The sequence below is a fragment of the Balaenoptera borealis genome (genome assembly GCF_965194805.1).
Source record: "Balaenoptera borealis genome assembly, chromosome: 2".
In the NCBI taxonomy this organism is placed as follows: Eukaryota; Metazoa; Chordata; class Mammalia; order Artiodactyla; family Balaenopteridae; genus Balaenoptera; species Balaenoptera borealis.
This window is the reverse complement of record NC_138867.1, coordinates 172,469,176-172,494,941: the sequence shown is the minus strand read 5'-3', so window position 1 is coordinate 172,494,941 and position 25,766 is coordinate 172,469,176. Positions and strand designations below refer to the sequence as shown.

At 52.5% G+C, this 25,766-nt stretch overlaps 1 protein-coding gene across 2 annotated transcripts in view; it reads right to left on the bottom strand.

The window, feature by feature from the left end:
- The window catches only part of ELL (elongation factor for RNA polymerase II), an 81,170-nt gene that overhangs the window by 37,911 nt on the left and 17,493 nt on the right, over positions 1-25,766 (bottom strand). The window contains exon 2 of one of the 2 annotated variants that reach the window (XM_082381332.1): positions 21,640-21,775. The exons of the other annotated variant lie outside the window; for it this stretch is intronic. Within the exon in view, the coding sequence (XP_082237458.1) occupies positions 21,640-21,775 (136 nt within the window). The remainder of the gene's footprint in view (positions 1-21,639; positions 21,776-25,766) is intronic. 2 annotated transcript variants of the gene reach the window in all.

Below are 25,766 nucleotides of genomic sequence, written 5' to 3'. Positions count from 1 at the left end.
GTGGCATGTGGGCTCAGTAGTTGTGGCTTACGGGCCCTAGAGCTCAGGCTCAGTAGTTGTGGCGCAGGGGCTTAGTTGCTCCGCGGCGTGTGGGATCTTCCCGGACCAGGGCTCGAACCCATGTCCCCTGCATTGGTAGGCGGACTCTCAACCACTGTGCCACCAGGGAAGCCCGAGAAGGCAAGGTTTGAGGGCAGCCGTGGTATGAGGGAGACAGGGGTCCCCCTGGGTTCGTGGGCCCTCTCAGAAAGTAGATGTGGTACCAACAGTGTCTTCTGAGCAAACAGGCAGAGGTGTCTTTATAGTAGGACCAGCGTCACCCTCCAGACCCACCCAGCCTGCCCTGGACCCCAGCAGCTAGGACGCCCCTGGTGGTGCATGGGCTGAATGTGCAAACGTGGTCCTTCCTTGACTTCTGGCTGGCTGTTCCCTGCAGGGGCTGACAGCTCACAGGATCAGGGACGCACCGCTTGTTAGGGGTACCTGCCATCCTGTTACCTCCTCTACGTGTTTAGGGACCAAGAGGGACTGACGGACTAGCCCGGGCAATGCCCAAGTCCCTGTCTCCTCAGCAGCTTTTGGGTCAGCCCTCATACGGTGATTAACAAGCCACCAGGTAATGTAACTTCCCATGACACCCACCCCCAGGCACAACACCGCCCATCTCCATGCCTGTCACACTTGGTACATGCATGGGCTACGCCTCAAGGCTGGCAGCATTACACACGACACACTTAGTCTCTTCAGACCCTCTGAGGTCTTGTGTCACTCACATCGCAGGCTCACAGGTCACGCCCTCCCCCGGGGCCAAGCTGCCCAGTGTGGCACCTCCCAAGCAGCAGGCACCGACCCCCACACCAGCCCTGTCAGCACCCCGAGTAGCAGAACACCATCCCGCATTAGCAGTGCAGGGAGGATGAAACCAGGAGCTGCTCGGACAAGTGTCACTGCTAGTACCATGCTGTGACTAAGAGCCCAGGGCTGAGTTGGGAGGCCTGGCAGTGGTGGGCAGTGGGGAGGCCTCAACACAGCAGGGCAGGGGCGTCCACGCCCTGAGGTCACTCAGCCCCCAGGCAGCTCCCCAATGCAGGGGGCGCAACTTGGGTGAAGAAACCTGTTTAATAAAGATGTTGATGCATGTAAGAAAAAAACAGGGTGGGCACAGGGCAGTGACGGTCAGGGGAACAGGCAGGCCTGTGGGAGAAGGTGTGAATCCTGGCCTGAAACTCCTCTTCCCTAAGATGGGGCGAGGGCGAGAAGGAAGCTTACGGCCAGGATCCTCTTCTCTCTCCCCATGGAGAAGAACACTTCGAGGGTGAAGCAACAGGAAGTGGCTTATGAAATCCACCTCCAGGTCTAGCGACCAGTTTGTAGGAAGCGCAGTGGGTAAGGCAACAAGTTACACCTGCAGTTTTCCACTGGGTGACTCTGCCCCAGGGGACACTGGCGACGCGCAGAGACATTTTAGGACGTCGTGACTTGGTTGTGGGGGGCTGCTCCTGACATCTGACGGATGGAGGCCAGAGACTCTGCCCGACAGACTACGGTGTACAGGATGGCCCCACCACAGAGTGACCCAGCCCCAGATGTGAGTGAAGCCGAGGCCGAGAAGCCCTGAGCTAGCTGCCGCCACGCGGAAGGCAACGAGGACAGTGCCTGCCAGAGCAGAACATGGGAAATTCCTTGCGGCCGATGAACTGGTTTCTTCAACAGATGAATGGCTCGAGGGGAAGAATGGAGTGCTATAAATTACCACAGACCTAACACGAATGTCGCGTGTGGCTCTGTGTGGACCCTACCTGAACTAGCCTCAGTGAGGAGCCTGTGGAGGGCCAGCAAGGGTGCTCTCAGGGAGCTGCGCGGAGGCCATGTCTAAAAAACACAAGTCTGCATCTGTTGACAGTCAAGACAGTGACTGAAATAGCCATGGATGAAATGAAAAGATACCTGGGATCGTTTTAAAGATGCTCTAGCAAAACCAAACAAACCAAAAACGGGGGGATGAGGAGGGCACAGGGAAAAGTTGAGACAAGATGGGTAAAAGTTCAGAGGGTGAGACTGACAGCCAGGGGGCAATCGTTATTCTCACCTCTGTCCCAGCAACCCATGCACAGTCCCATGTGAAAAGATTTAAAATAAAAAGTGGAACAAGATAGAAAGCCCAGAGGTAAACCCACGCACCTATGGTCAACTAATCTATGACAAAGGAGGCAAGGATATACAGTGGAGAAAAGACAGTCTCTTCAACAAGTGGTGCTGGGAAAACTGGACAGCTACATGTAAAAGAATGAAATTAGAACACTCCCTAACACCATACACAAAAATAAATTCAAAATGGATTAGAGACCTAAATGTAAGGCCAGACACTATCAAACTCTTAGAGGAAAACATAGGAAGAACACTCTTATAGACATAAATCACAGCAAGATCTTTTTTGATCCACCTCCTAGAGAAATGGAAATAAAAACAAAAATAAACAAATGGGACCTAATGAAACTTAAAAGCTTTTGCACAGCAAAGGAAACCATAAACAAGACGAAAAGACAACCCTCAGAATGGGACAAAATATTTGCAAACGAATCAACAGACAAAGGACTAATCTCCAAAATATATAAACAGCTCATGCAGCTCAATATTAAAAAAACAAACAACACAGTCCAAAAATGGGCATAAGTCCTAAATAGACATTTCTCCAAAGAAGACATACAGATGGCCAAGAAGCACATGAAAAGCTGCTCAACATCACTAATTATTAGAGAAATGAAAATCAAAACTACAAAGAGGTATCACCTCACACCAGTTAGAATGGGCTTCATCAGAAAATCTACAAACAACAAATGCTGGAGAGGGTGTGGAGAAAAGGGAACCCTCCTGCACTGTTGGTGGGAATGTAAACTGATACAGCCACTATGGAGAACAGTATGGAGGTTCCTTAAAAAACTAAAAATAGAATTACCATATGATCCAGCAATCCCACTACTGGGCATATACCCAGAGAAAACCACAATTCAAAAAGACACACGCACCCCAATGTTCACTGCAGCACTATTTACAATAGCCAGGACATGGAAGCAACTTAAATGCCCATCGACAGACAAATGGATAAAGAAGATATGGTACATATATACAATGGAATATTACTCAGCCATAAAAAGGAACGAAATTGGGTCATTTGTTGAGACGTGGATGGATCTAGAGACTGTCATACAGAGTGAAGTAGTGAAGTAAGTCAGAAAGAGAAAAACAAATATTGTATATTTATGCATATATGTGGAACCTAGAAAAATGGTACAGATGAACCGGTTTGCCGGGCAGCAATTGAGACACAGATGTAGAGAACAAACGTATGGACACCAAGGGGGGAAAGCCACAGGGGGGTGGGGGCGGGGGTGTGATGAATTGGGCGATTGGGATTGACATGTATACAGTGATGTGTATAAATCTGATGACTAATAAGAACCTGCTGAATAAAAAAATTAAAAAAAATTAAAAAGTGCGGGACTTCCCTGGTGGCGCAGTGGTTAGGAGTCCGCCTACCAATGCAGGGGACACGGGTTTGAGCCCTGGTCCGGGAAGATCCCACATGCTGCGGAGCAACTAAGCCCGTGAGCCACAACTACTGAGCCCGCATGCCACAACTACTGAAGCCTGCGCACCTAGAGCCCGTGCTCTGCAACAAGAGAAGCCACCGCAATGAGAAGCCCGTGCACCGCAGCAAAGAGTAGCCCCTGCTCACCACAACTAGAGAAAGCCCGCATGCGGCAACGAAGACCCAATGCAGCCAAAAATAAATAAATAAATAAATAAATAAATAAATAAATACTTTTTTTTAAAAAAGTGTACAAGACCCCCCACCCAAGGCACACAGAATGGACGGTGTGGGAGGGTGTGAGGATGGTGAGCACAGAGCTGGTGCTTCACGTGGGGGAAAGGGATGGAGCCAGTGGAGGTGGAAGGACCATCAAGGACGGGGCAGATCTGGACACAGTCCCAGGATGCCCACCACTGGCTGAACGTGGGGAGCATCAGTACCCAACACTGCCCCTCTCAGTCCTGAAGTGCCCACTGGGGACAGTGGCAACTGTGCCCAGGCAGCACGCTCCCTGTGGCCTGAAGCCCCCGTAACTCACAGCTGCCTGTGGAAAGTGATGGGAGGGAAGGCTTCTGTTCCTCCTTAAACAGTCTGTCTTTCTGATTCTACAAAGCACAAACGAAGCCCATGAGCTGATTCTGCAGAGCTGGGATCCAACCTCTCTTGAGCAGTGCGTGGCCAGCAAAGGGGGAGGTTAGGTCCTGAGAAAAGGCCTGTCAGCCGACCTCCTGGCAACTGTCCCCCAATTTCCAGTAAAGCAGAGACGATTGGGAAACGCCTTTCAGGAATCCTCCCTGCGACTTCCTGGCAGGTTCCGAGTGGGATGCTGAGACCATAGAGAGCTTAGACAGTGTCTGGGACCAAGAGGGGCCAACTGTGTGAACCACAGGCGGGTAGAAAGGCCTGGGATGCATCCCCAGATCAGTCCTGTGGGCGTGGCCAGCTCAGGGCCAAGCTGGGAAACCTGGGCGGACACAGTGATAAGATTCTACCCTTACTTGATGAGGTCACAGCAGAGCAAGGGCATGGCAGGCCAGCACAGGGGCCCACAGCAGCTCCTCCCCTTGGCCGGGAGGACGGCACAACATTCTTCATTATGTGAAGGGACATGTAAAGGCAAGAAAAGGGATTCCGAGTGGCCATAAGCCAGGTGTAAATCAGGACCCACATGGTGGCCAGCACAGCAAATATTTCTATCTGAAGTCACAGAAGTGCACAGAAAGCTTAGGGAAAAAATTTTAAGACATCCTGAGGATTAGAAAAACAGATGTAAATCACCTGCAACTGGCCCTGACACCTTCCCATGCATTTCTGTTTGCTCTTCTTGGGTCAGCAAATAAACACGGTCAGCACCAGACGGGCCACCTTCCTTTCTGCTGCAATTCCCACATGCTCACCTGTACTCCAACTCTCCCCTCATCCCCAGAGACCTCCAATCTGTGTTCTGTCCCTATGGTTGCATCTTTTCTAGAAGGTCATATAAATGGAATCATACTGTATTAGTTTCCTGTGGCTATGTAACAAGTCACCACTAACTTGGTGGTGTAAAACAACAGAAGTTTACTCTCTCAGTCCTGGAGGCCAGAAATCAGTACCCTTGGGCTGAAATCAAAGCATCACTGGCAGGGCTGACTTCCCTCCGAAGGCTCTAGGGGAGGATCCTTCCTAGTTTCTTCTAGCTTCTGGAGGCTCCAGGCATTCCTTGGCTTATGGCTGCATCACTCCAATCTCTGCCTCTGTAGTCACATCACCTTCTCTTCCGCTGCATCAAATCTCTCTCTGCTCTCTCTTAAAACGTCACTTGTGATCACATTTAGCGCCCATAAACCCAGGATAATCCCGTCTCAGAATTCTTAACTCTTTAAAATAATTTTTTCTTGGCTTTTTTTTTTTTGATCTAAACATAGATTTACATTTATCATATTTTACTATTTTTTTAAACTTTTTAAAACTTTTTTTATTCAATGAGAGATTCTTTAAATTCTACAGTGCTTTACAATTTTCAGAAGTTTCACCCACATGATTTCAAATAATCCCATAATAACCCTTTTTAAAAATATCTCCTACTCCTATACTGTCCCTCCCTGCTTCCCTCTCCCCACTGGTAACCACTAGTTTGTTCTCTGTATCTGTGAATCTGCTTTAGAATCCTTAACTTACTCCCATCGGCAAAGTCATTTTTTTCACATAAGGTCACATTCACAGGTTCCAGAGATTAAGACCTGGACATCAATAGATAAGGGGGCCCTTATCCGGCTGACCACACAATACTTAGCATAATACCTAGGAGATTCAACCACACTGCTGTCACCAGAAGTTCATTCCTTTATACTGCTTAGTATTAACCCACCATATTATACTACAGTCTGTTCATCCATCTGCAGACTAAGTTAGGACACTGGGGTCATTTCCAGTTTGGGGAACTAATGAATCAACTGCTATAAACATTCACATGCAGGTTTTTGTGCAGACATGAGTTTTCATTTCACCTGATGAACAGCCAGAAGCGTGACGGCTGGGTCCGAATGGTAAGTGTATGTTTAACTTCATGAGAAATGGCCACACTGGCTTCCAGGGTGGCTGTGCATTCTGCAGTCCCATCAGCAAAGAAGGAGAATTCCACTTGCTCCCCATCCATGTCAGGATTTAATGTTGTCAGGTTTTCTATTTTAGCCATTCTCGTAGGTGTGAAGTGGTATCTCGTGGTTTCAACTTGCACTTCCCTAATGACGTGGAATGTTCTCATGGACTAATCTGCCATTCTTGTAACTTTATGGTGAAGCTATACAAATCTCCAACGCATTTTTTAAAACTGGGTCATCTTATTATTGCGTTTTGAGAGTTCTTATATCCTAGATACCAGAGCTTTAGCAGATGAGTTTTACAAAGATTTTTCTCCCAGTCTGTGGCTTGTCTTTTTATTCTCTTAACAATGTCCTTCAAAAAGCAGTCCTTAATTCTATTTTTTAAAATTAATTAATTAATTAATTTTTGGCTGTGTTGGGTCTTCGTTGCTGTGCGCAGGCTTTCTCTGGTTGCGGCGAGCGGGGGCTACTTGTCGTTGTGGTGTGCAGACTTCTTATCACGGTGGCTTCTCTTGTTGCAGAGCACAGGCTCTAGGCTCATGGGCTTCAGTAGTTGTGGCGTGCGAGCTCAGTAGTTGTGGCTTGCTGTCTCTAGAGCACAGGCTCAGTAGTTGTGCGGCACAGGCTTAGCTGCTCCGCGGCATGTGGGATCTTCCCGGACCAGGGATCAAACCCGTGTCCCCTGCATTGGCAGGCGGATTCTTAACCACTGCTCTACCAGGGAAGTCCCGCTCCTTTCTTTTTTTTAAATGGCTCCGTTTTATTAAAATCTTCTAAATTCTTACCAACTTCCCTCTCCTCTCCCCAAAAAGAAGTTCCAGAGAACTGCTGAGTCCAACACCACCCCCACCCCAGATCCCACTGCAGGGTCTCTTTCAGATTTCCATGTCTGCACGCTCTCTGCATCATGACCCCAGACACTCCCTGGGTGCTGACCACCCAGATGGTGCAAGGTTTGAGGACATCATCTGGTTTCAGCCTCACAACACCCGTGGGGTGGGGTGGGGTAGGTGGTGTCCTCCCTGCCCCTGACACCCCTGCCTCACCCTGAGCGGCAGCACATGCTGCTCCACTGCTCACACACCGATAAAGCCAACAAGTCGGGCCTAGGCCGTGTGGAACCAAGACCACTCCCCTGCCGGGTCCCGTGTCCCTCGTGTGCCAGCCGACACGACTGCCCCAGGTGTCCAAAGCAGTGACTCTACAGAGGGGCACTAGACAAATGAGAGCACAGGGGACGTCGGTACACAGGAAGGGCAAAAGGACCCGCAGGGCAGGGTCTGGTGTGTGCTCTACTTAAATGTTGGTGGGTGGGCGGCATCTGAGCCCTGACTGGAGGGGAGCTGCACGGACTCGCTGGGCACAGGCTCTCCATGGAAATCACAGCCAAACTGAACATGATGACTTGTGGTATCAAGGACAGCAGGCCTCCATCAAGAAACTCACTCCCATCTTCGACTACTCAGATATCAGGGTTCCTGCTGTTACGACTGAGGAAAATAAGGTACAGAGGGGGGACAGGGCTGCTGGAGGTCACAGGGCAGGGCTGGGGGCCCCACTCCACCAGCAGAGCTGATACCAACCTCACAGGAAGGCCAGTCCTGGGGCCCTCACATGGCTCACGCTTGGTCACCGCCCCATTAGACTGTATCCCAACTTCACAATTTATCCAAATTCTTTGTGAAACGCACGTGACCCCGTGGTAATGGGATGAGACAAACATTTGCTAAACAATTCTTCACATTAAAGTGCTTCTACTCCACTGAGCCCTGTTCCATCCACAGCTGCCCGCAGCACATCCCAGGCCTGCCTCCAGGGGAGTGCGCTCTCATGAGCCACCAACCCTGCCACCTCTCTGAGCTCTGCAACCCACGCCTGTGCCAGGCCCTCTTTTCAACACCTTTGCCTCATTATTATTTCATCTTTCCCATCTGCCTTTCCTCAAATAGAAAAATTAAGAAGCCGCCCCACGTCAGTACCTGCTGCACGCCCCCGGCACACGCAGCCTGCAGCACTGAGCACAGCCTGTGGAGGAGCCAGGTCCACACGCTGGACTCAGCTCCCTGTCCCCAGATGGCCGAACCTCAGATCTCATCTTGTCTGTGTTACCGCTGCCCTGTGGGAACAGAGCAAGCTTGCGCAAAGAACCACAGCACCGTGTCTTGGAGTTTGCAGCCCAGGCCCCTTGCTCTGCTCCGGGGATCTGAGGCCCCCTCCCTCTGAGCAGGAGCCCACCTCAGGGAGTTGTGTCCTTGGCCTCATCTTACTTTCAGGGAGCCCTTGACAAGGCTGATGGAAGCACTCCGGAAATGCAGACAAATAGGCAGGAAGATACCTGGGGCACTCTGCACCACTGCGCTTCTGACGTGCCTCGCCAGGAGCCTGAATGTTGGGTGGGCTTGTTTTTCCTTCTTATTTTTTATTTATTTATTTTTTTTAATATTTAAAAAAGAATTTTTTTTGATGTGGACCGCTTCTAAAGTCTTTACTGAGTTTGTTACAATACTGCTTATGTTTTATGTTGTATGTTTTGGTTTTTGGCCGCAAGGCATATGGGATCTTATCTCCCCGGCCAGGGATCGAACCCGCACACCCCCTGCATTGGAAGGCGAAGTCTTAACCACTGGACTGCCAGGGAAGTCCCTGTTTTTCCTTTTTAAATGCTCACTGAAACTCATCAACAGGCACTGAACTCAGCATCAAACTTCACTCTGCCCAAACCTGTCCTCTGCCCATGGCCTGGGGGCAACATGACAACACACACACACACACACACACACACCTCTCTCTCTCTCTCTCTCTCTCTCACTCTCTCTCACTCTCTCTCACTCTCTCTCACTCTCTCTCACTCTCTCTCTCTCAGACTGGAATCTTACAGCGGAGGAAGCTGAGGGCTTCACCTAGATGGCCCGGGTCCTCTGGGGCACAGCCCAGGAGGCTGCTCTGCATCTCGGCACGGGGCTCAGCTCGAGTTGCTCCCTTCTCATCACCTGCAAAGCACCCCAAACCTGTCCCAGGAGATGCAGGCACAAATCACAGACAAATAAATGCCATGGCTGAGAACTCGGCCTCCTCTCCCCTTTGAGATGCGATCCCCCACCCCACCCCATGGCCTCCAGCTGGTGCCCACAGCAGGGTCACTCTCTTGTATCTCCCTCTCACACACACAAATGACCTGCAATCTGGATCTGGGAGCTGCCAGGTCAGGGACCTGCCCTCCCAGCCTAGGAGCTCACTCAGCACTGGTCCCACCGTGTCACCTCGGACACATGCTCCCAGTCCATGTTACCTCTCCTCTCCACCCCACCAGCCTCTGACCAGCTTCAGGCATCAGCTCCAGGCCATGTTCAACACCCTCCGCCACTTCTACCACTGCAAAGGAGTAAATCCTAATTGCTCAGAACCACAGAAAAGGCCTCACCATGCAGACCCTGCCTTGAACACACCACCACTCACCAGCTGGGGACCCCGGGAAGGGGGACTGCCTCTGAGCAGAGCCGATTCTCGAGCAGCTGGGCAGTAAAGGCTGCCTCCACCACAAGGTTAGGTCAGAGACATGGCCTTGGAGCACAGGCTGGGATACTGTTCCCGAGGATTCCAGAGACATTCTGGAGGCTTGGAGAAATGTCTGGACAAGCCAACCTCCCCAGAGAGCTGAGTAACCGCTCTCTTTCTAGCAACTCTGATATATATATATATTTTTTAAATTAATTTTATTTATTTACTTATGGCTGCGTTGGGTCTTCGTTGCTGCACACGCGCTTTCTCTAGTTGCGGCGAGCGGGGGCTACTCTTCGTTGCAGTGCACGGGCTTCTCATTACGGTGGCTTCTCTTGCTGCGGAGCACGGGCTCTAGGTGCGCGGGTTTCAGTAGCTGTGGCACACGGGCTCAGTAGTTGTGGCTCACGGGCTCTAGAGCGCAGCCTCAGTAGTTGTGGTGCACGGGCTTAGATGCTCCGCGGCATGTGGGATCTTCCCGGACCAGGGCTCGAACCCGTGTCCCCTGCCTCGGTAGGCGGATTCTTAACCACTGTGCCACAAAGGAAGCCCAACTCTGATATTTTGAGCCAGAAAACTCCAAAAGTCTCAAAGAGCCATCAAAATCTGGGAGAAGGGAATTCCCTGGCGGTGCAGTGGTTAGGACTCCACGTTTTCACTGCCAAAGGTGTAGGTTCAATCCCTGGTCAGGAACTAAGATCCCACAGGCTGCATGGCAGGGCCAAAAAAAATAAAACAAGAATTTGTTTAAAAAAAAATCCGGGAGGAAAGATGGCCTAGGGCTTGGGACCCGCCCACAGGTCCCTTGGTCATTGGCATGCTCTTGTGGCACCAAGGGGTGGGCACTGGCTGGGCCCAGGACTCGGCCTGGCCTGCCCTCAAATGTGTGGGGCGGGAGAGAGCAGAACAAATGTGACAAACACGTGTGAGGTGTGTGTTGTTCTGGGCAGCAAGGTCTCAGAAAGCTAACACCGCTGAATTCAGCCCACGATCTTCCTTCTCCTGGAGGAGCACTAGGGCGCCATGCACGGAGCTGGGCTTGGGTGCAGCCTGCAGTTTGGGGATAGGGCTTTGAGCAGCCAGGTGGCTGGCTCAGACATGGGCCTCTAGTTACCAGCTACATGTCCCAAGAAAGTCTTCAACCTCACAGGGTCTGACATGGAGCAGGCTGTATGAAATCGGTACATTTTTAAACTTGTCTTTGAGAAACAGAACCTAACCTGACCTGGCCAAGGCCGGGCTGTGCTGGACCCTCGGGGAGGCCCTGGGACCCAAACCACCCTGAGTCCTGCACCCTCAGAGCATCTCCACAGTGAGGACCCGTGTGGCTGTCGGGCACTCAGGTCTCATCACTATCAGAGCCCAGAACGGATCAGTCCCTTCCGACCCTTGCTTGGCTTCCAACAGACCCAGGTGTCAGTCTCTGGGAACAACAGGAGCCTCTATCACCCTGACAGACAGAACAGACCTTCCTGGAACAACCTGAACTTTCAGACTCTGGACACTCAGGAGCTGCTGGAGCCCAGGGAGGCGGGGCCCAGCTGCCCATCCAGCTGTCATCCCAGCCATTGGCTTCAGACCAACCCCTCAAAGGGCTCTCTGCCAGCTGCCGCTGCCGGGTGGTGAGTACAGCCGTCTCTGAGCACGGACGGGCTGACTGGGAAGTCTGCGGGGCGGGTTGCCTCCACCACACTCCTCCTGACCTGGAGTTCTGAGAAATGTGCCCACGGGCCCCCGGCAGGTGAGCAGCGAGTGACGCTTGGCCCAGGCTGCCTCTCCAAACACATCAGCTGCCACCTGGCTCCCATAAACAAAAGGATCAGCCCTGTTCTTGGGTTAAGTTGTGCACAGGTGTCCACCAAGGTCCACCAACTGACTGCCCCCCCAGAAACATGACCTGCCCCCAGAGCAAACAGCCCAACGAGAAATGTCACCAAACTGGGCCCATCCTGCAGAGCGGGTGGGGCAGCAATGCTGGTCTCTTCTGGGGTGGGAGCAGCATGCGTTCTGCCAGCAGCTTGCACCCACTGGCCCTCAACAGCCTGACTGTGGGGACCTCCCGTGGACAAGGTCACGTGTTTCCACAATCAGCTCTGGGTGGATGAGGAAACTGAGGCCTTCAAGGAAGCCAGCAGCTTTGCTCAAGGTCACCAGCTCAGGAAGCAGCAGAGCACACATTCAAACCCAGGACTGCCCCCCAAACCAGGAGGCGGAGGGCCCTCTACTACTTTAGGACAGATCTTTTCCCCTGACTGCCTTTCCTTCAGTATCAACGGGGTCATGCTGCTTTGGATGCTCCTGTCACCCTCCTCAACTGTCTGACCAGCGTCCTCGCCGGAGCTGCACGGGGCGCTCCTGTTTCTGCAGATCCATTTTCATTCATCAGCCTGCTGGAGGACAGCCTTGCCCTGAAAGCACAAATGAGCCAGAAGTCTGAAACCGTCAGCCACCTTTTTACAGAACATCTTGTCACCTGCCTAAAAACAAAAGTGACTGATCTCGGCTCAAAGTGACAAGATTAAGCACTGTGTATTTGTGTAAAGCTGATGCGCCCCAGAAGCCAGGAGGCAGCTGGAGTTCTGCTGAGCAAACTGCGGATCTGAGTAAGAACAGAGTGTAGATGTAAATGAGAAGGAGTCCTTCCAGGACTCTTATAAGCATTCATCAAATCACATCCTGCAGCCCTGGGGGCTCACGGTGACCCCCTTTACGATACTCAAACCCAGCACTTGTGTGACACCCCAAGCCACTGTCCGAGGCATTCTTCCCTGGATCCACCTGGTTGACTCCTCAACTGAGGCTTCCTCAGAAAGGCTCCCAGTGGGGATCGCTCACTCGGACTCCTGCCACCGGGTGAGGACATCTCCCTGACAGACATGCTGGGCTGGTCTGAAGATGAGTCCCAGGAGGGAGGATGTCCTATCACTGCTGGTCTCCAGGGCAGATGGTCTGGCACCAGGTCACCCAAGTCAGGGCTCAGCCACATGCAGAGTAGAGACGTGAGCCAGCCCTAACCACACCGTGTGGCAGGTGAGACGCTGCTTCCGGGAGCAGGGAACAAACGCCCCTGCCTGGCTATCTCTCCTAAATATGATCTGGAAATAATCCCAAGCTCACAGAAAAGCTGCAAGAGCACAAAGAACACCCAAATACCTTTAAACCCCACACTGACCTGCCGCTAACTTTTCCCCACCTGCCCACAAGCTCTCTGCCCCTATGCACACATGCACACCATAACATATAGATTTGGGTGCGCACACTTGCTTTCCCAAACCAACTGAGAGTGAGCTGCATACACCACTGCGCTTCACCCCTAAACACTCAGTGCATCTCCCAGGAGTAAACCACATGACAGCCGCCAGCTTCACCATGTTCGTTACTGACGGGACACTGTGCACCACTGTCTACCTTCCACGTTGTCACCTGGCTCGGTGGTGTCCTCCCACTGCCCTCCCTCCAGTGAGGAGAACAGCACACAGCACTGAGCCACCCCGTCTCATCAGCCACCTTTAATCTGGAGGTTTCTTGGCTGTTTGTTTGTTTGTTTATTTATTTATTTTTGGCTGCATTGGGTCTTTGTTGCTGTGTGTGGGTTTTCTCTAGTTGTGGCGAGCGGGGGCTACTCTTCGTCGCGGTGCACGGGCTTCTCATTGCAGTGGCTTCTCCTGTTGCGGAGCACGGGCTCTAGGCTCGCGGGCTTCAGTAGCTGTGGCACGTGGGCTCAGTAGTTGTGCCTCGCGGGCTCTAGAGCGCAGGCTCAGTAGTTGTGGCGCACGGGCTTAGTTGCTCTGCGGCATGTGGGATCTTCCCGGACCACGGCTCCAACCCGTGTCCCCTGCACTGGCAGGCGGATTCTTAACCACTGCGCCACCAGGGAAGCCCTCTTGGCTGTTCTTTGACGTTTAGGACATTGACATTCTTAGAGGATACAGGTGCCCCTGCCTTTTCTTTACTAGAGCATGCTACATTTTGGGTCTACCTAGTGTGACTGTGATGAACTGCACTGTGCTCCATCCGCATGACTGGAGGTGACCATCGTCCTCCACGGCACCCCACCCAGAGGCACTCGCAGAGGGGTCTGTCTGCCCTTCTGGGACGGTTAACTCTGATCACCCAGGCAGGGCCACCCTGTTTGGTCTACCTTCTCCCCATGCAGGTCACAACAGACGCTTGCTCTCCACCCACAGCCCGAGTTCAGCCAGCCCCACTCTCCACAGCTTCGCGGTGGTGGCTGTAAAACTCAGTCCCTGTCTCTGGTAGCCTCGGCATCCCACCATAAGCAGGAGCCCTCCCTTTTCCCCACTAATTTATTTACATGCTACCATGAGCAGTATGGTGAATTTTATGTGTCAACTTGGCTAGGCCACGGAACCCAATTGCTTGGTCAAATACCAGTTGCAGTGAAGGCATTTTTTAGATGTGATTAACATTTAAATCAACAGACTCTGAGTAAAGTAGATTACCCTCCACAGCCCTCCCAATCAGTTGAAGGCTGTAAGAGAAAAAAGGACCAAGATCCTCTGGAAAAAGGAGGACTTCTGCCCCCGCACAGCCTTTGAACTCAAGATACAACATCAGCTCTTCCCCGGGTCTCCAGCCTGCCAGCCTGCCCTACAGGTTTTGGACTTGCCAGCCCCCATGACTGCATGACCCAATTCTTTAAAAGAAGTCTCTTCTCAAACGCAAATGGCCAGCAGACACATGAAAAGATGCTCAACATCGTTAATTATTAAGAGAAACGCAAATCAAAACTACAATGAGGTATCACCTCACACCGGTCAGAATGGCCATCATTAAAAACTCTAAGAGGACTTCCCTGGTGGCGAGCAGTGGCTAAGAATCCGCCTGCCAATGCAGGGGACACGGGTTCAAGCCGTGGTCCAGGAAGATACCACACGCCGTGGAGCAACTAGGCCCGTGCACCGCAACTACTGAGCCTGTGCTCTAGAGCCCGTGAGCCACAGCTACTGAGCCCGTGTGCCACAACTACTGAAGCCCGCATGCCTAGATCCCGTGCTCCGCAAAAAGAGAAGCCACCACAATGAGAAGCCCATGTGCACCACAACAAAGAGTAGCCCCTGCTCACCACAACTAGAGAAAGCCCACGCACAGCAACGAAGACCCAACACAACCAAAAATAAATATAAATAAAATAAATAAATTTTTAAAAACTCTATGAATAACAAATGCTGGAGAGGATGTGGGAAAAGGGGAACCCTCCTACACTGCTGGTGGGAATGTAAGTTGGTACAGCCAATATGGAAAACAGTATAGAGGTTCCTCAGAAAACTAAAAATAGAAATAGAATTACCATATCATTCAGCAATCCCACTCTTGGGCATATATCAGACAAAACTCTAATTCAAAACGATACATATGGGACTTCCCTGGTGGTCCAGTGCTAAGACTCAGCACTCCCAATGCAGGGGGCCCAGGTTTGGTCCCTGGTCGAGGAACTAGATCTCACATGTCGCAACTAAGACCCAGGGCAGCCAAATAAATAAATAATTTTTAAAAAGATACATGCACCCCTATGTTCATAGCAGCACTATTCACAATAGCCAAGACATGGAAACAACCTAAATGTCCATGGACAGATGAATGGATAAAGAAGTTGTGGTACATATATACAATGGAATACTACTCAGCCATAAAAAGGAATGAGATAATGCCATTTGCAGCAACATGGATGCAACTAGAGATTACCACACTAAGTGAAGTAAGTCAAAGAGAAAGACAAATACCATATGATATCACTTATATGTGGAATCTAAAATATGACACAAATGAACCTATCTACGAAACAGAAACAGACCCACAGACATAGAGAACAGACTTGTGGTTGCCAAGGGGGACAGGGGTGGGGCAGGGATGGAGTGGGAGACTGGGGTTAGCAGATGTAAGCTATTATACATAGAATGGATAAACAACAAGGTCCTACTCTATAGCACAACTATATTCAATATCCTATGATAAACCACAATGGAAAATATTTTTTAAAAAGAATGTATATATATGTATAACTGAATCACTTTGCTGTACAGCAGAAGTTAACACAACATTGTAAATCAACTGTACTTCAATAAAAAAAAATTTTTTTTAACACACACAAAGGAATTCCCTGTCGGTCCAGTGGTTAGGACTCGGCACTTACACTGCCGTGGCCTGGATTCGATCCCTGGTCGGGGAACTAAGATCCCACAAACCGTGAGGCTCAGCCAAACACACACACACACACGTCTCTTCTCACTCCTTCACTCCTATTGGTTCTGTTTCTCTGGAAAACCCTGATATGGACAGACTTGTGGACTGCCTTTTGCAATGGTCTCAAGTGCATTCCAGTCCTTACTTATCCTGATACTCAGATTGTCTCAGACTGGCCCTGGGGTCCTTGGTGCTGGCTCCCAACTCATCCCTGCCCTCCTCTGAGCCCTCTCTGACGTCCTAGCACCACAAGAGGTTCTGGCCAGAGCTGTGGGGTTGCCCAGCTCTCAAAGGAGCCCCGGTTCCGAGACTGAGACTAGGAAGCTTCCTCATTACTCACAGCAGATTACAGAGGTCCATGACCGAGACAGCTGCTGAGGGCCTGACATCGGAAGAAGTGTACAGAACAGGGCTCACATTTGGGGCGTCCTTGAATTTGGGTGGGAAGAAAAAACACATCTATTTCCACTAACTGTAACTTAGCATTTCCTTCAGTTACAAAGGTAGGCAACAAACTACAGCAGTTATGAGCAGTATCAACTCTGATATGCTTTAGCGCATCAAATGATGGTTTGTTGCTGTCTTCAAACACCATTTTTGCTCACCACGATTTCAAAATTACAGCAACTAGATCTACTGCTAGATCTCATCACTTAACACATTAACATAATAAATTTGTTACTAGGTCACACATTCCTTTTTAATACTTTATTCACTCTCTGTGTAGCGCATTTCCTTGGTAATTCTACATATTTTAGGCATCTGAGAGGGATCATGCCCAGAAAGGGCCGAGGCCCCTGTCTGTGATTCAGTGGCTTACCAGAAGCTGCCCCAAATAGGGTGCGGCCATGACAGCCTGACTGGGAAGGTGCTTATAAAGTAGGCTGTAGTTCAAAAAAAATTACCCCCACTAATCCACTGTCTCTAAAACAGTATTTTAGACCTGGCCTCAGAAAGCTGGGGGTGAGGAATCACCAGCTAAGCCATGTAAAGTGCTAACTCGGGCATGGAATGTCAGCACCCCGACCTCCACACCAGTGCTGCTGATGCCCATGGTGGGGGGTCCTCCATGCAGTGGGGAACACATGGCTGAGTCCTAGAGCATCTGGTTCCAGTTATTTAAAATGCCATTATTACATCATGGACACAGGTGCATGCAGGCGCCACAAGATGTCACACAACTGAGAGGACATTTGTAAATGAATGACACCCCCCCCTCCCCGCCTGTCTGGAATACCTCCCCCTGAGCAGGCCCCTCTCTAAAGCCTCGCCTTCTCACTCAGGTTGCCCTTCCGCAGCGTCAGGCTGCCTACTCCCTGGAGCGGCTGTCCCTCCTGCCCCATCTCCCCAAACCCCCTGGCAGGAAGAGCCTGTGTGCTGGCCTCAGCTGGGCCTCCATCAGCTAGGCTGAGATGACACCAGGAAAGGCTAGAATAAGAACATGTTCCCCCCACACCCAGTAATTCCTCCTAAGACCCCCTCCCACCTCCAAAATGAAAAGAGCAGCTCTGAACACCTCACAGAGCGGGCTGGGCCAAACTGCTGCTCCTGATCTGGTGTGGTTTCTAAAGCCAACTTGGACAAGCAGAGGCGAGGGCAGGCTGCCTTCGTCTTCTGCGCCAAGACCAGACCAGGAGGGTAACTAAGAAGGAAAGCGGAGGATGTACCAAAGACAAACCATTTCTACAAGCCCAGGGATTTGTATGAGAACCTAAAAAGGAAAGAAGGACACCATCACAGGCAGCTCAGACCCCAGGGTGGTGAGAAGGGGCCACTGTCACCAGAGCTGCCCACCAGGCCCTGCTGGGAAGCTCTACCCAGCACCTACCAAAAAACACCCTCTCTGTACTGCGGCACTGCAGAGCCTGCCTGGGCTCTAGGCAGCATAATGACACCTCTGTCCCCTGTGAGGCTGCCAGCCCGGGCCGAGAGGGCTGGGCTCCCCTGAACGCAGGGTGTGGGGCTTCATCTTGGGCAAAAACCAGAGACCATTAAATGGGAGCGAGACGCCCCACTCAGGAGGATGAAATGATAAGAACGTGGCATATTTTTCCCTCTCTAACCCACCCAGGTGACCCAACGGGTAGGGCAGGCAGGACATCCATACCTAGACAGCCCCACAGACAAAGGGAGAGGGCCCACCAGCCACCTGGTCCCTGGGAAACACCGTCCTTTACCCTGCAGGCTGGGAAAGGCCTGCTGGGTCACTGATCACTTTTCCCAGTGTTGTCTGCTCTGGTTCCAGCACACAGGTGTCCTCCAGAGAGGACAGTCCCAGAGACCCCCAAGAGGTGACCTGTCCTACAAGGGCACAGTAAGGTCTCTCTCACCAGGCAGGTAATCAGAAACAAAAATCAATACTAGAAATCTATCCCAGGGCATGAGGATCCCCAAGGACCAAAGACCCCCCCTGAAATCCCCCCAGGTCTTTCTACCTCCCAGGTCCCTCCTCTCTGCTACCTGGCACTAAAGACCACAAACGAAAATTTCCAACTCCCTACCTCTGCTCAGCTTGACCCCTCCCACCACCCTGCACTCACTTGCCAGCATTCTGGGTGCCAGACCAGGTAACTGCATCTTCCAGCATCTTCTTTGCCTTCAGAGCTGCATCAGCTCTGTCCATGCCAGACTGGAATCCTCTCCCTCCACTTCCTGAGCTGGCAACACCTGGACACCTGGCACCTTTGGCAGGTGCAATCTCAGAACCATCTCACCTAGGACTTAATAGCTGGAGAAGGCAACAGAAGCACTACAGCAAGCCGGAAGGATGGAGGCAGGAGGCGGGGACCCAGCAGCCAATAAGACAGACGTTGCCCTGTCCACTCAGGGCCCCTTGGCACAGTTTTTAAGAGTGGACAATAGAGTGACACTGGGAGAGGCTGTTGTGATGGGATGAGAGGGGGCGCTGAGCCGAGACCAGAAGGATGGGAGGTGACAGACCTCAAGGGAGGCCAGACCAGGGAAACGGAGCAGGGAGAGAAGGGCCTGAGCACCCAAAGGGGTGTTGCTTGGTCCCATGCGCCTGTCAACCACTGCTCTGGGCAGCTGGGGCACAGAACAGGAGACAGTAAGGAGCAGCAAGAGACCCCAGATGGGAGATGCTGGCCTCTGCCGTTCCTCCTCACTCGTGTCCCCATTAGCTCCTCCACTGCAGCTGAGGGAGGAAAGCTGGGGGGGGTCCAAACAGAGAGACCAGTCTTAAGGATGCTGAGCCGGGCAGAGCAGAGTGACGGGGAGGGAAGAGGGGCCCCCAGCGCTAGGCAGAGCTGGCAGAAGCCAGGTCCCCTGCACAGCCACTTCCGGGGAGTCTGCACTAGGGTAGGGGATGGGCGGGCTGGCCCCGAGTACCTCAGCCTGGGCTGTGGGAAAGATCTGGCAGCGGCCAGTGCCTCTGCTGACCTTCTGACCTGAGCCTGGGGTGACAGGGCTCAGGGAGGAGGGCCAAGCAGAGTCCCCTGCACTCTCCAGAAGGGGCCTCTCCTTGGCACACCTGCTCCCTGCCCTGACGGCGGGGATTTGCACGCCCCAAAAGACGATGTCCAGGGTTTGGACAGGCGTGGAGGAGTGGCTGAGTGCATCCTCTCCTCAGCGTGACAGCAATGAGCAGAGGACACCCCTTCACGTGGCCCTTCATCTGACACTCCACTCAGTCCCTCGCAACCTCCAGGGAAGGGGCAACTGCTCCCGCCTCACAGAGGGAGAAACTGAGGCTCGGGCCATGCTGAGCCCCACGACGAGGGAAGGAGGACTCAACCCAGACCGTCCAGGTCCCCACGCAGGTGCCTTTCGGCATCACCAAGCCAAACTTCAGATCTCGACAACCTCGAGCTGCGACAGCCGTGCCTGAGTGTGTGCCACGTGGCATGTTGGAGCAAAGGAGAGCCATGCGTGAGCCCAGGGGTGGTGCAGCCCCTGCCTCACGCAGGAGGACCTCAAGCGCGGACACTGGCTGAGATTCCAAAAGAGGCAGGAGCCTCCTGCAGCGAGCATTCTGTAATCTCGGAGACAACGGAGCCAGAGCAACCTCCAGGCTCAGGAAGCAGCAGAGTCCCCGAGGGGTGACCCAGGAAAGTACCACCTCCACCACTCGGCTGCTCAACAGGCCAAACCTGAGGAGACCCAGCCACGTGCCACACCTGTGAGTGACAGAACACGTCTTCCTGGGCTCGAAAATAAATAAAACCAGGTCAGGTGCAAGAAACAACTTTTTTTAAAGTTTCTAGAAGGGTAGTCTGTGTAGGAGACACAGTGAGGCCAGCCTCAGCGACGGGAGGAGCAGAGTGGACTCTCACCATGGCCGGAATACCGAGTCTTCTAAGCAAGCAAACATCACTCCAGCAACACGAAACCCCTAGAACGAAAACTCAAGCCTCCCGCCTTCCTACTCAACAACCTCAGGTCAACAAAACCATTTTATCTCAGGCTTGAAATTAGATTTCGGGAGCAGCTTACAATCTGCGCCATCACAGAAGGAGAACCTGGCAGGACTCCAGGCCAGCCGCCTCAGCGGAAGGAGGACCAGAAGGTCTATTTAGGAAAGGAAGACGGAAGTGTCTCGCTGGCACTGACAGTCGCGTGCATCGGCAGTGAAACTGCACAGTACAGTCCAAACGTTTTCTGGATTTCTAGACTAGGAACCCAGAATAAACCAGGGTGAGAGGTCAGGTGAACTTGGGGGCCCTCGGCTGGTCCAGCCTCACATCACCACCATGCTGCCCCGCGGGGCTGGGTTAAGGAGAACTGCAACATGAAACTCACAGCCTTATGCAGGAAAGATAAGCCAAAAGGTTCTAACCCCCTCCAAGGTCCAGGGTCCCCTCCTCCACACCACTCCAAGCCATTCAAACCCAACCCATAGCTGGGGGGGAAGGGCTGGGCATTGCTTGAAAGCTGAGGCAGCACCTGGAGGTGTCCTGTCCTTTCCTTATAGGAGATCGGAGCAGTGCACCTGCCAGGCTTCAACATCAATCAACCGGTCCCAGCAGAGACAGGGAACCAAAGGCTTAAGAACAGGAATGATACACTGGGGCTTTCAGCAGCTGCTGGGACTCAAAAACTTCTGTCTCAGGGCCCAGAACTAAGATCAGAGGATTCGCTTCCACTTCAGGATCTGTCACTTAAGAGCTGTGTGACCTAAGTAAGACACTTAATCTCTCTGGCTCGGTCACACGGGGCTGTGCTGAAACAACGTACAGAAACAGCACAAACCGGCTCTGCCACACACGTGACCTCCAGCTCCTTCCTGCCTCTCAGTTTTTGAACGCTGGAAAATAAAGCATTGCAACACTCTTTAAAAAAAAAAACAAACACCAACCCTGACACAAGGAAGAAGGCAAGGCCAAGAGACCTCCGAGGACCTCCAGAGTGAGGGAAACCACCCTCTAATCAGCTGTGTGGTCAGTTTTCTCATCTGAGAAATGGGAATGACCTTGTTCCTGCCTTTTTCGTCCCCACCAGGGACGGCTGACAGGCCAGACCCAGACAAAGGGAGCGCCCCGCCCCCCAAACCAAGGGAACCATCAGAGCCACGGATCCTTTCCCAAAACTGTATTGATGACCTCAAATAATATTCAACAAAGTGATAAGAAGTCAATAATAATAAAAGTAATAATAATAAGTGCTCATTTAAGTAAAACATGACTACTAGCCACACTCATGTTTCCACATCTGCCATGTACGTGGTGGGTATCTCCGTAAGGACCCCGGTGCATGTTCAGCATTTGACTGAACCCCCTTAGATGGTGCTCACCAAGCACTCACCACGCAGACATCTGTCGTGTATTCCTTTAACAGCAGCCCCATCAACCCTCTGGTCATGACATTTGAAATCCTGCAGGTCAAATCCAGTTTTCTCCAAGCAGGACCTGTCAGCAGATTCCTCCTCAAGGAATTGACTCTGTCAAAGGTAGAAATAGGAACCACCCTTGCAGGATGGAGGGATGATAGGGAAATTATGGCTTCCTTCAGGGAAGCAGGTGTGTTGGGCCTGATGGATGGCACATCCTCATCCCAGCCAAGGCCAGCATGGCACAGGGGCCTGGACCTCTCAGTGAGCCCTCACTCTGCCCCAGGGACAAGCAGTGCCTCCCATGGCCTGGCACAGTGGCTCTAACTGACCACCCCTGCTTCCTGAAGTTGGCGTGGGCTCAAACACTATACATATACGGAATAACTTTGGGAACCAACAGGGGCTATACAGACTGTAGTATTTTCCAATCCACAAGCACGTTTTTTCCACTAATATGTCACTGAGGTAAATGGAAGCAAACCCAAGACCCTGGAAAATAGTCTAACAACACAGTCTAAGTGCTTCAAAGTCATTGGCCAGCTGGGTCCACGGTCACACTCAAGCAAGTGACAAGTGGCCAGCTGGTTGCCAACTTTACACACCTGACTTGCCAGAGAAGAGCCTATGAGTAAGTGTCACTCACAGGGACAGCCAGGCCAAAACCGAGGTGATCTTGTTTGGTCAAGAGTGTGGTGGGTCACGGACTTCCCTGGTGGTGTACTGGTCAAGAATCCACCTGCCAATGCAGGGGACACGGGTTCGAGCCCTGGTCTGGGAAGATCCCACATGCCATGGAGCAACTAAGCCCGCGAGCCACAAATACTGAGCCCGTGCGCCACAACTACTGAAGCTCGCACGCCTAGAGCCCGTGCTCCGCAACAAGAGAAGCCACCGCAGTGAGAAGCCCACGCACCACAATGAAGAGTAGCCCCCGCTCGCCACAACTAGAGAAAGCCCATGCGCAGCAATGAAGACCCAACACAACCAAAAATAAATAAATAAATGAATAAATTTATTTTAAAAAGAAGTGTGTGGTGGGTCACACCTGGGAGAAGAAATGACCACACCGCAATGCCGTTCTGGAAAGCAGACAGTACTCAGGTGGCACCCAGTGAGAGAGCTGAGGGGGTTAACTGGCGCGGGAGTGAGCCCCATTCAAAGACACACACACACCAAGAGGAAAAGGTGATGAGTGGCACAGACTGAGAAGACGGTACAAGTGGCTAAAATACATGAGAAGCCACCAAGAAAACACAAATGAGAGATACCATTTTTGCCCAGCACCACCACAAAATTAGGAAGAATGAGACAATCTGGTATGCAAAAAGAAGTGGGAAACGTCCTGGGACACGCTCGCAGAGGTGGCATGAAAGGTCAGCTGTTGGGAGCAGTGGGGAACAAGGCACAACCCACAGGACAGCAGAGCCTGGCCCTCCCTCGAGCCTGTGGTCGGGCTGGCCAAGTATCTTGAGCCAGGTGCCAGTTGCTCAGGGGAGCAGATGAGGATGCACTGGAGTCACGGGGCAGGACCTGAGGGGCCTCAGCATTCAGCAGGGTGTGCTCTGCGGGAGTGAGGCACTTCCCACTGGTCTGTCTGACACACCTGGCTAGTGTCTAAGAGCTGGCTGCACCACGTAAGAGCAAAACAAAGTCGGAAACCACTGATCCAGAAAGAGAAGGCCCAATCAAATTCACAGGCTCACGGCAAAGGCCTGGTGTGTGCCAGGCCCTCTCATGCACACTCTGTCCTTGGGGAGCATTCTGGACTCCAGGAGTGTGCTTCTTGGTGGGCAGGAAGGAGGGGAGGTAGCAAGAGCACCAACCCTAAAGAGGAGACCTTTCTTTTTTTGGCCGCGCTGCACAGCTTGTGGGATCTTATTTCCCCGACCAGGGATCAAACCTGGACCCTAGGCAGTGAGAGCGAGGAGTCCTAACCACTGGACCACCGGGGAATTCCCGAGGAGACTTTCAAAGAAAGGCCTTTGGCTGGCAAGGAGAGAACGCTGGGGCCTGGGCAGCGGGGTCCCTGGGAGCCCTGTGAATCACACATCGCCACCCACAGGTGGCCCCCAGCAGCAGTGAGTGGCACCACCACCCGGCTGTTACAAATGAGGGGTTTGTAACAGGTGGCAGAAACTCCATGTTAGGCCACCAAATGTCCCAGAGCTCTGTAGGACAGGAGTGGCCCCTATCACTGTGGCTGGATATCCTGTTAAGGACCCACACTCCCAGCCAGAGATGAATGAGGGCTCCAGGAAAGCAGTTGACCCAGAGAAGGGACACGGCGACCCTGGGGTGACAGCACAAGAACACACGGCAGGCCTCGTGTCTGTGGGTACAGAGAGGCTTCCGGGAGCCATGACCACAGAGCTATCTATGCTGACAGAGTGCTTTCCGTGAGTCGTGGGTGTGACAGGAGTGAGTCAGGAGGGGACAGAGGGCATCCCAGGTGAGGGGGGCAAGGGGCACAGACCCCTAGGGAGGGAGGGGTGCAGGCCTGCACCAACTGCTCCAGGTGCTGCAGACCGCTGGGGCAGCCAGAACCCAGGGTGAGCTGGCCTTTGTCAATTCTGCAAATGGGGACCACACCACCACAGAAAACCCTGCAACCAGCCAAATTAGGAGGAAACCTTTAGAGTCAAAAGGTCAAATATCCCACCAAGGACATTCCAGGACCCCAAACAGCGGCTTTTTAGGTTTCCCAAAACCCTATCCATGAAAGAAGACAAACAGCCGCAACACCACCTGCCGCACCCCAGATCTCCAGGACAGAGGAGCAGGAACGCGGGCGTGCAGCATGAGTGTTCTGCGAGGAAACTCAGAGACTTTCCTCTTTTTGCTTCTGAGCCAACTTAGGGAAGAAGTTCTGGGCCCATAAATGCAGAATCCAAAAGCCCCTACCTGAGGAAAGCATTCAGCAGCCTAGCAAGGTTTGCCAATGCCCAGGAAGGAGCCTGGTCACTGGTAACAATACGGGGCTCCAAGCAAATGCCCCAATGCTGCCATCTGGGGTGCCCCCAACCCAGGCAGGCTGTGGAGGCTCGGAACACCCTGGGAGTGGGAGGACACTGCCCGGGATGAGGCCAGAATCTCACCAAGGGTTCCTGGGCAGAGCCGGGGCCCAACCCCCATGGCATGGGCCACCCAGTAGGACTCCCCGGCCCCTACCGGAGTCACCCCTGTCACCTGCTTTATAAAGTGGCCTTTAAAGCTGGTTTTACTTGGTAAAAAGGGAACCCCACTCAAAAAGAAAAATGTTAAAATTAGCATAACACACCAGGCCCAGGCCCACCGCAGAGGAGGTGCTGTGAACCGCTGGTCTGGAGAGCGCTCTGGCGGCACTGTCCACCCTGGGGCCTGCGCTGCTGCCCCAAGCAACTCCAGAGGGGATTTTGTGGTGCTCTGGGAGGGAATACCACCACCCTGGGGTGAGAACTGGGATAAAGCTGGTGAGAAGGAGGTGGCAGAGCTTTTATTTTTGGAAAAGGAATCTGGCAGAGCTGGAGAATGAGGAAGGGAGAGAATCAGACACATGTGACTGAGGAGAGTCCCCCCACTGAGAACAGTCACGGCCTCCAGGGCAGGGGTCTGCTAAGGGAGCTGAGCTGACGGCATCCTGAATCTGGAGCAGGATGCTGGCCCTTGGAGTGACAGGACAGACTGGGCAGAGTGAGCTGGACAAGGCAACTACACAGGGCCTGCGCCCCTCCTGGACACGGTCCCACCACATGTTCATAAGGTACGGTTCACCCTGCTGCTACAGCGTGCCGATGTGGCTCCAGACGCTGGGACAGGAGCACACACGCCTCAGGGGACACGCTGAGTGCTGGGGGCACACGGAGGAGCCCTCTGAGCAGAGACTACAAAGATGGGGGAGGGAGAGGCCCACAGAGACCTAGAGGAAAAGTGTTTGAGGCACAGGCACACACGCTGTTTCCTGAAGCTTGTGCCCTGCGGTGCCATGTGCTGGCCACCCTCCCCAGCACTCTGACCTGTTTGTCTAATCTCGGCACTCTTGGGAGAGGGCCGGGCTTCTTCCTCAGCACAGCCTCCTGGGCCTCCTGGGGTGTAGGCTCTTCCCCACCACCGGCTCTGGCCC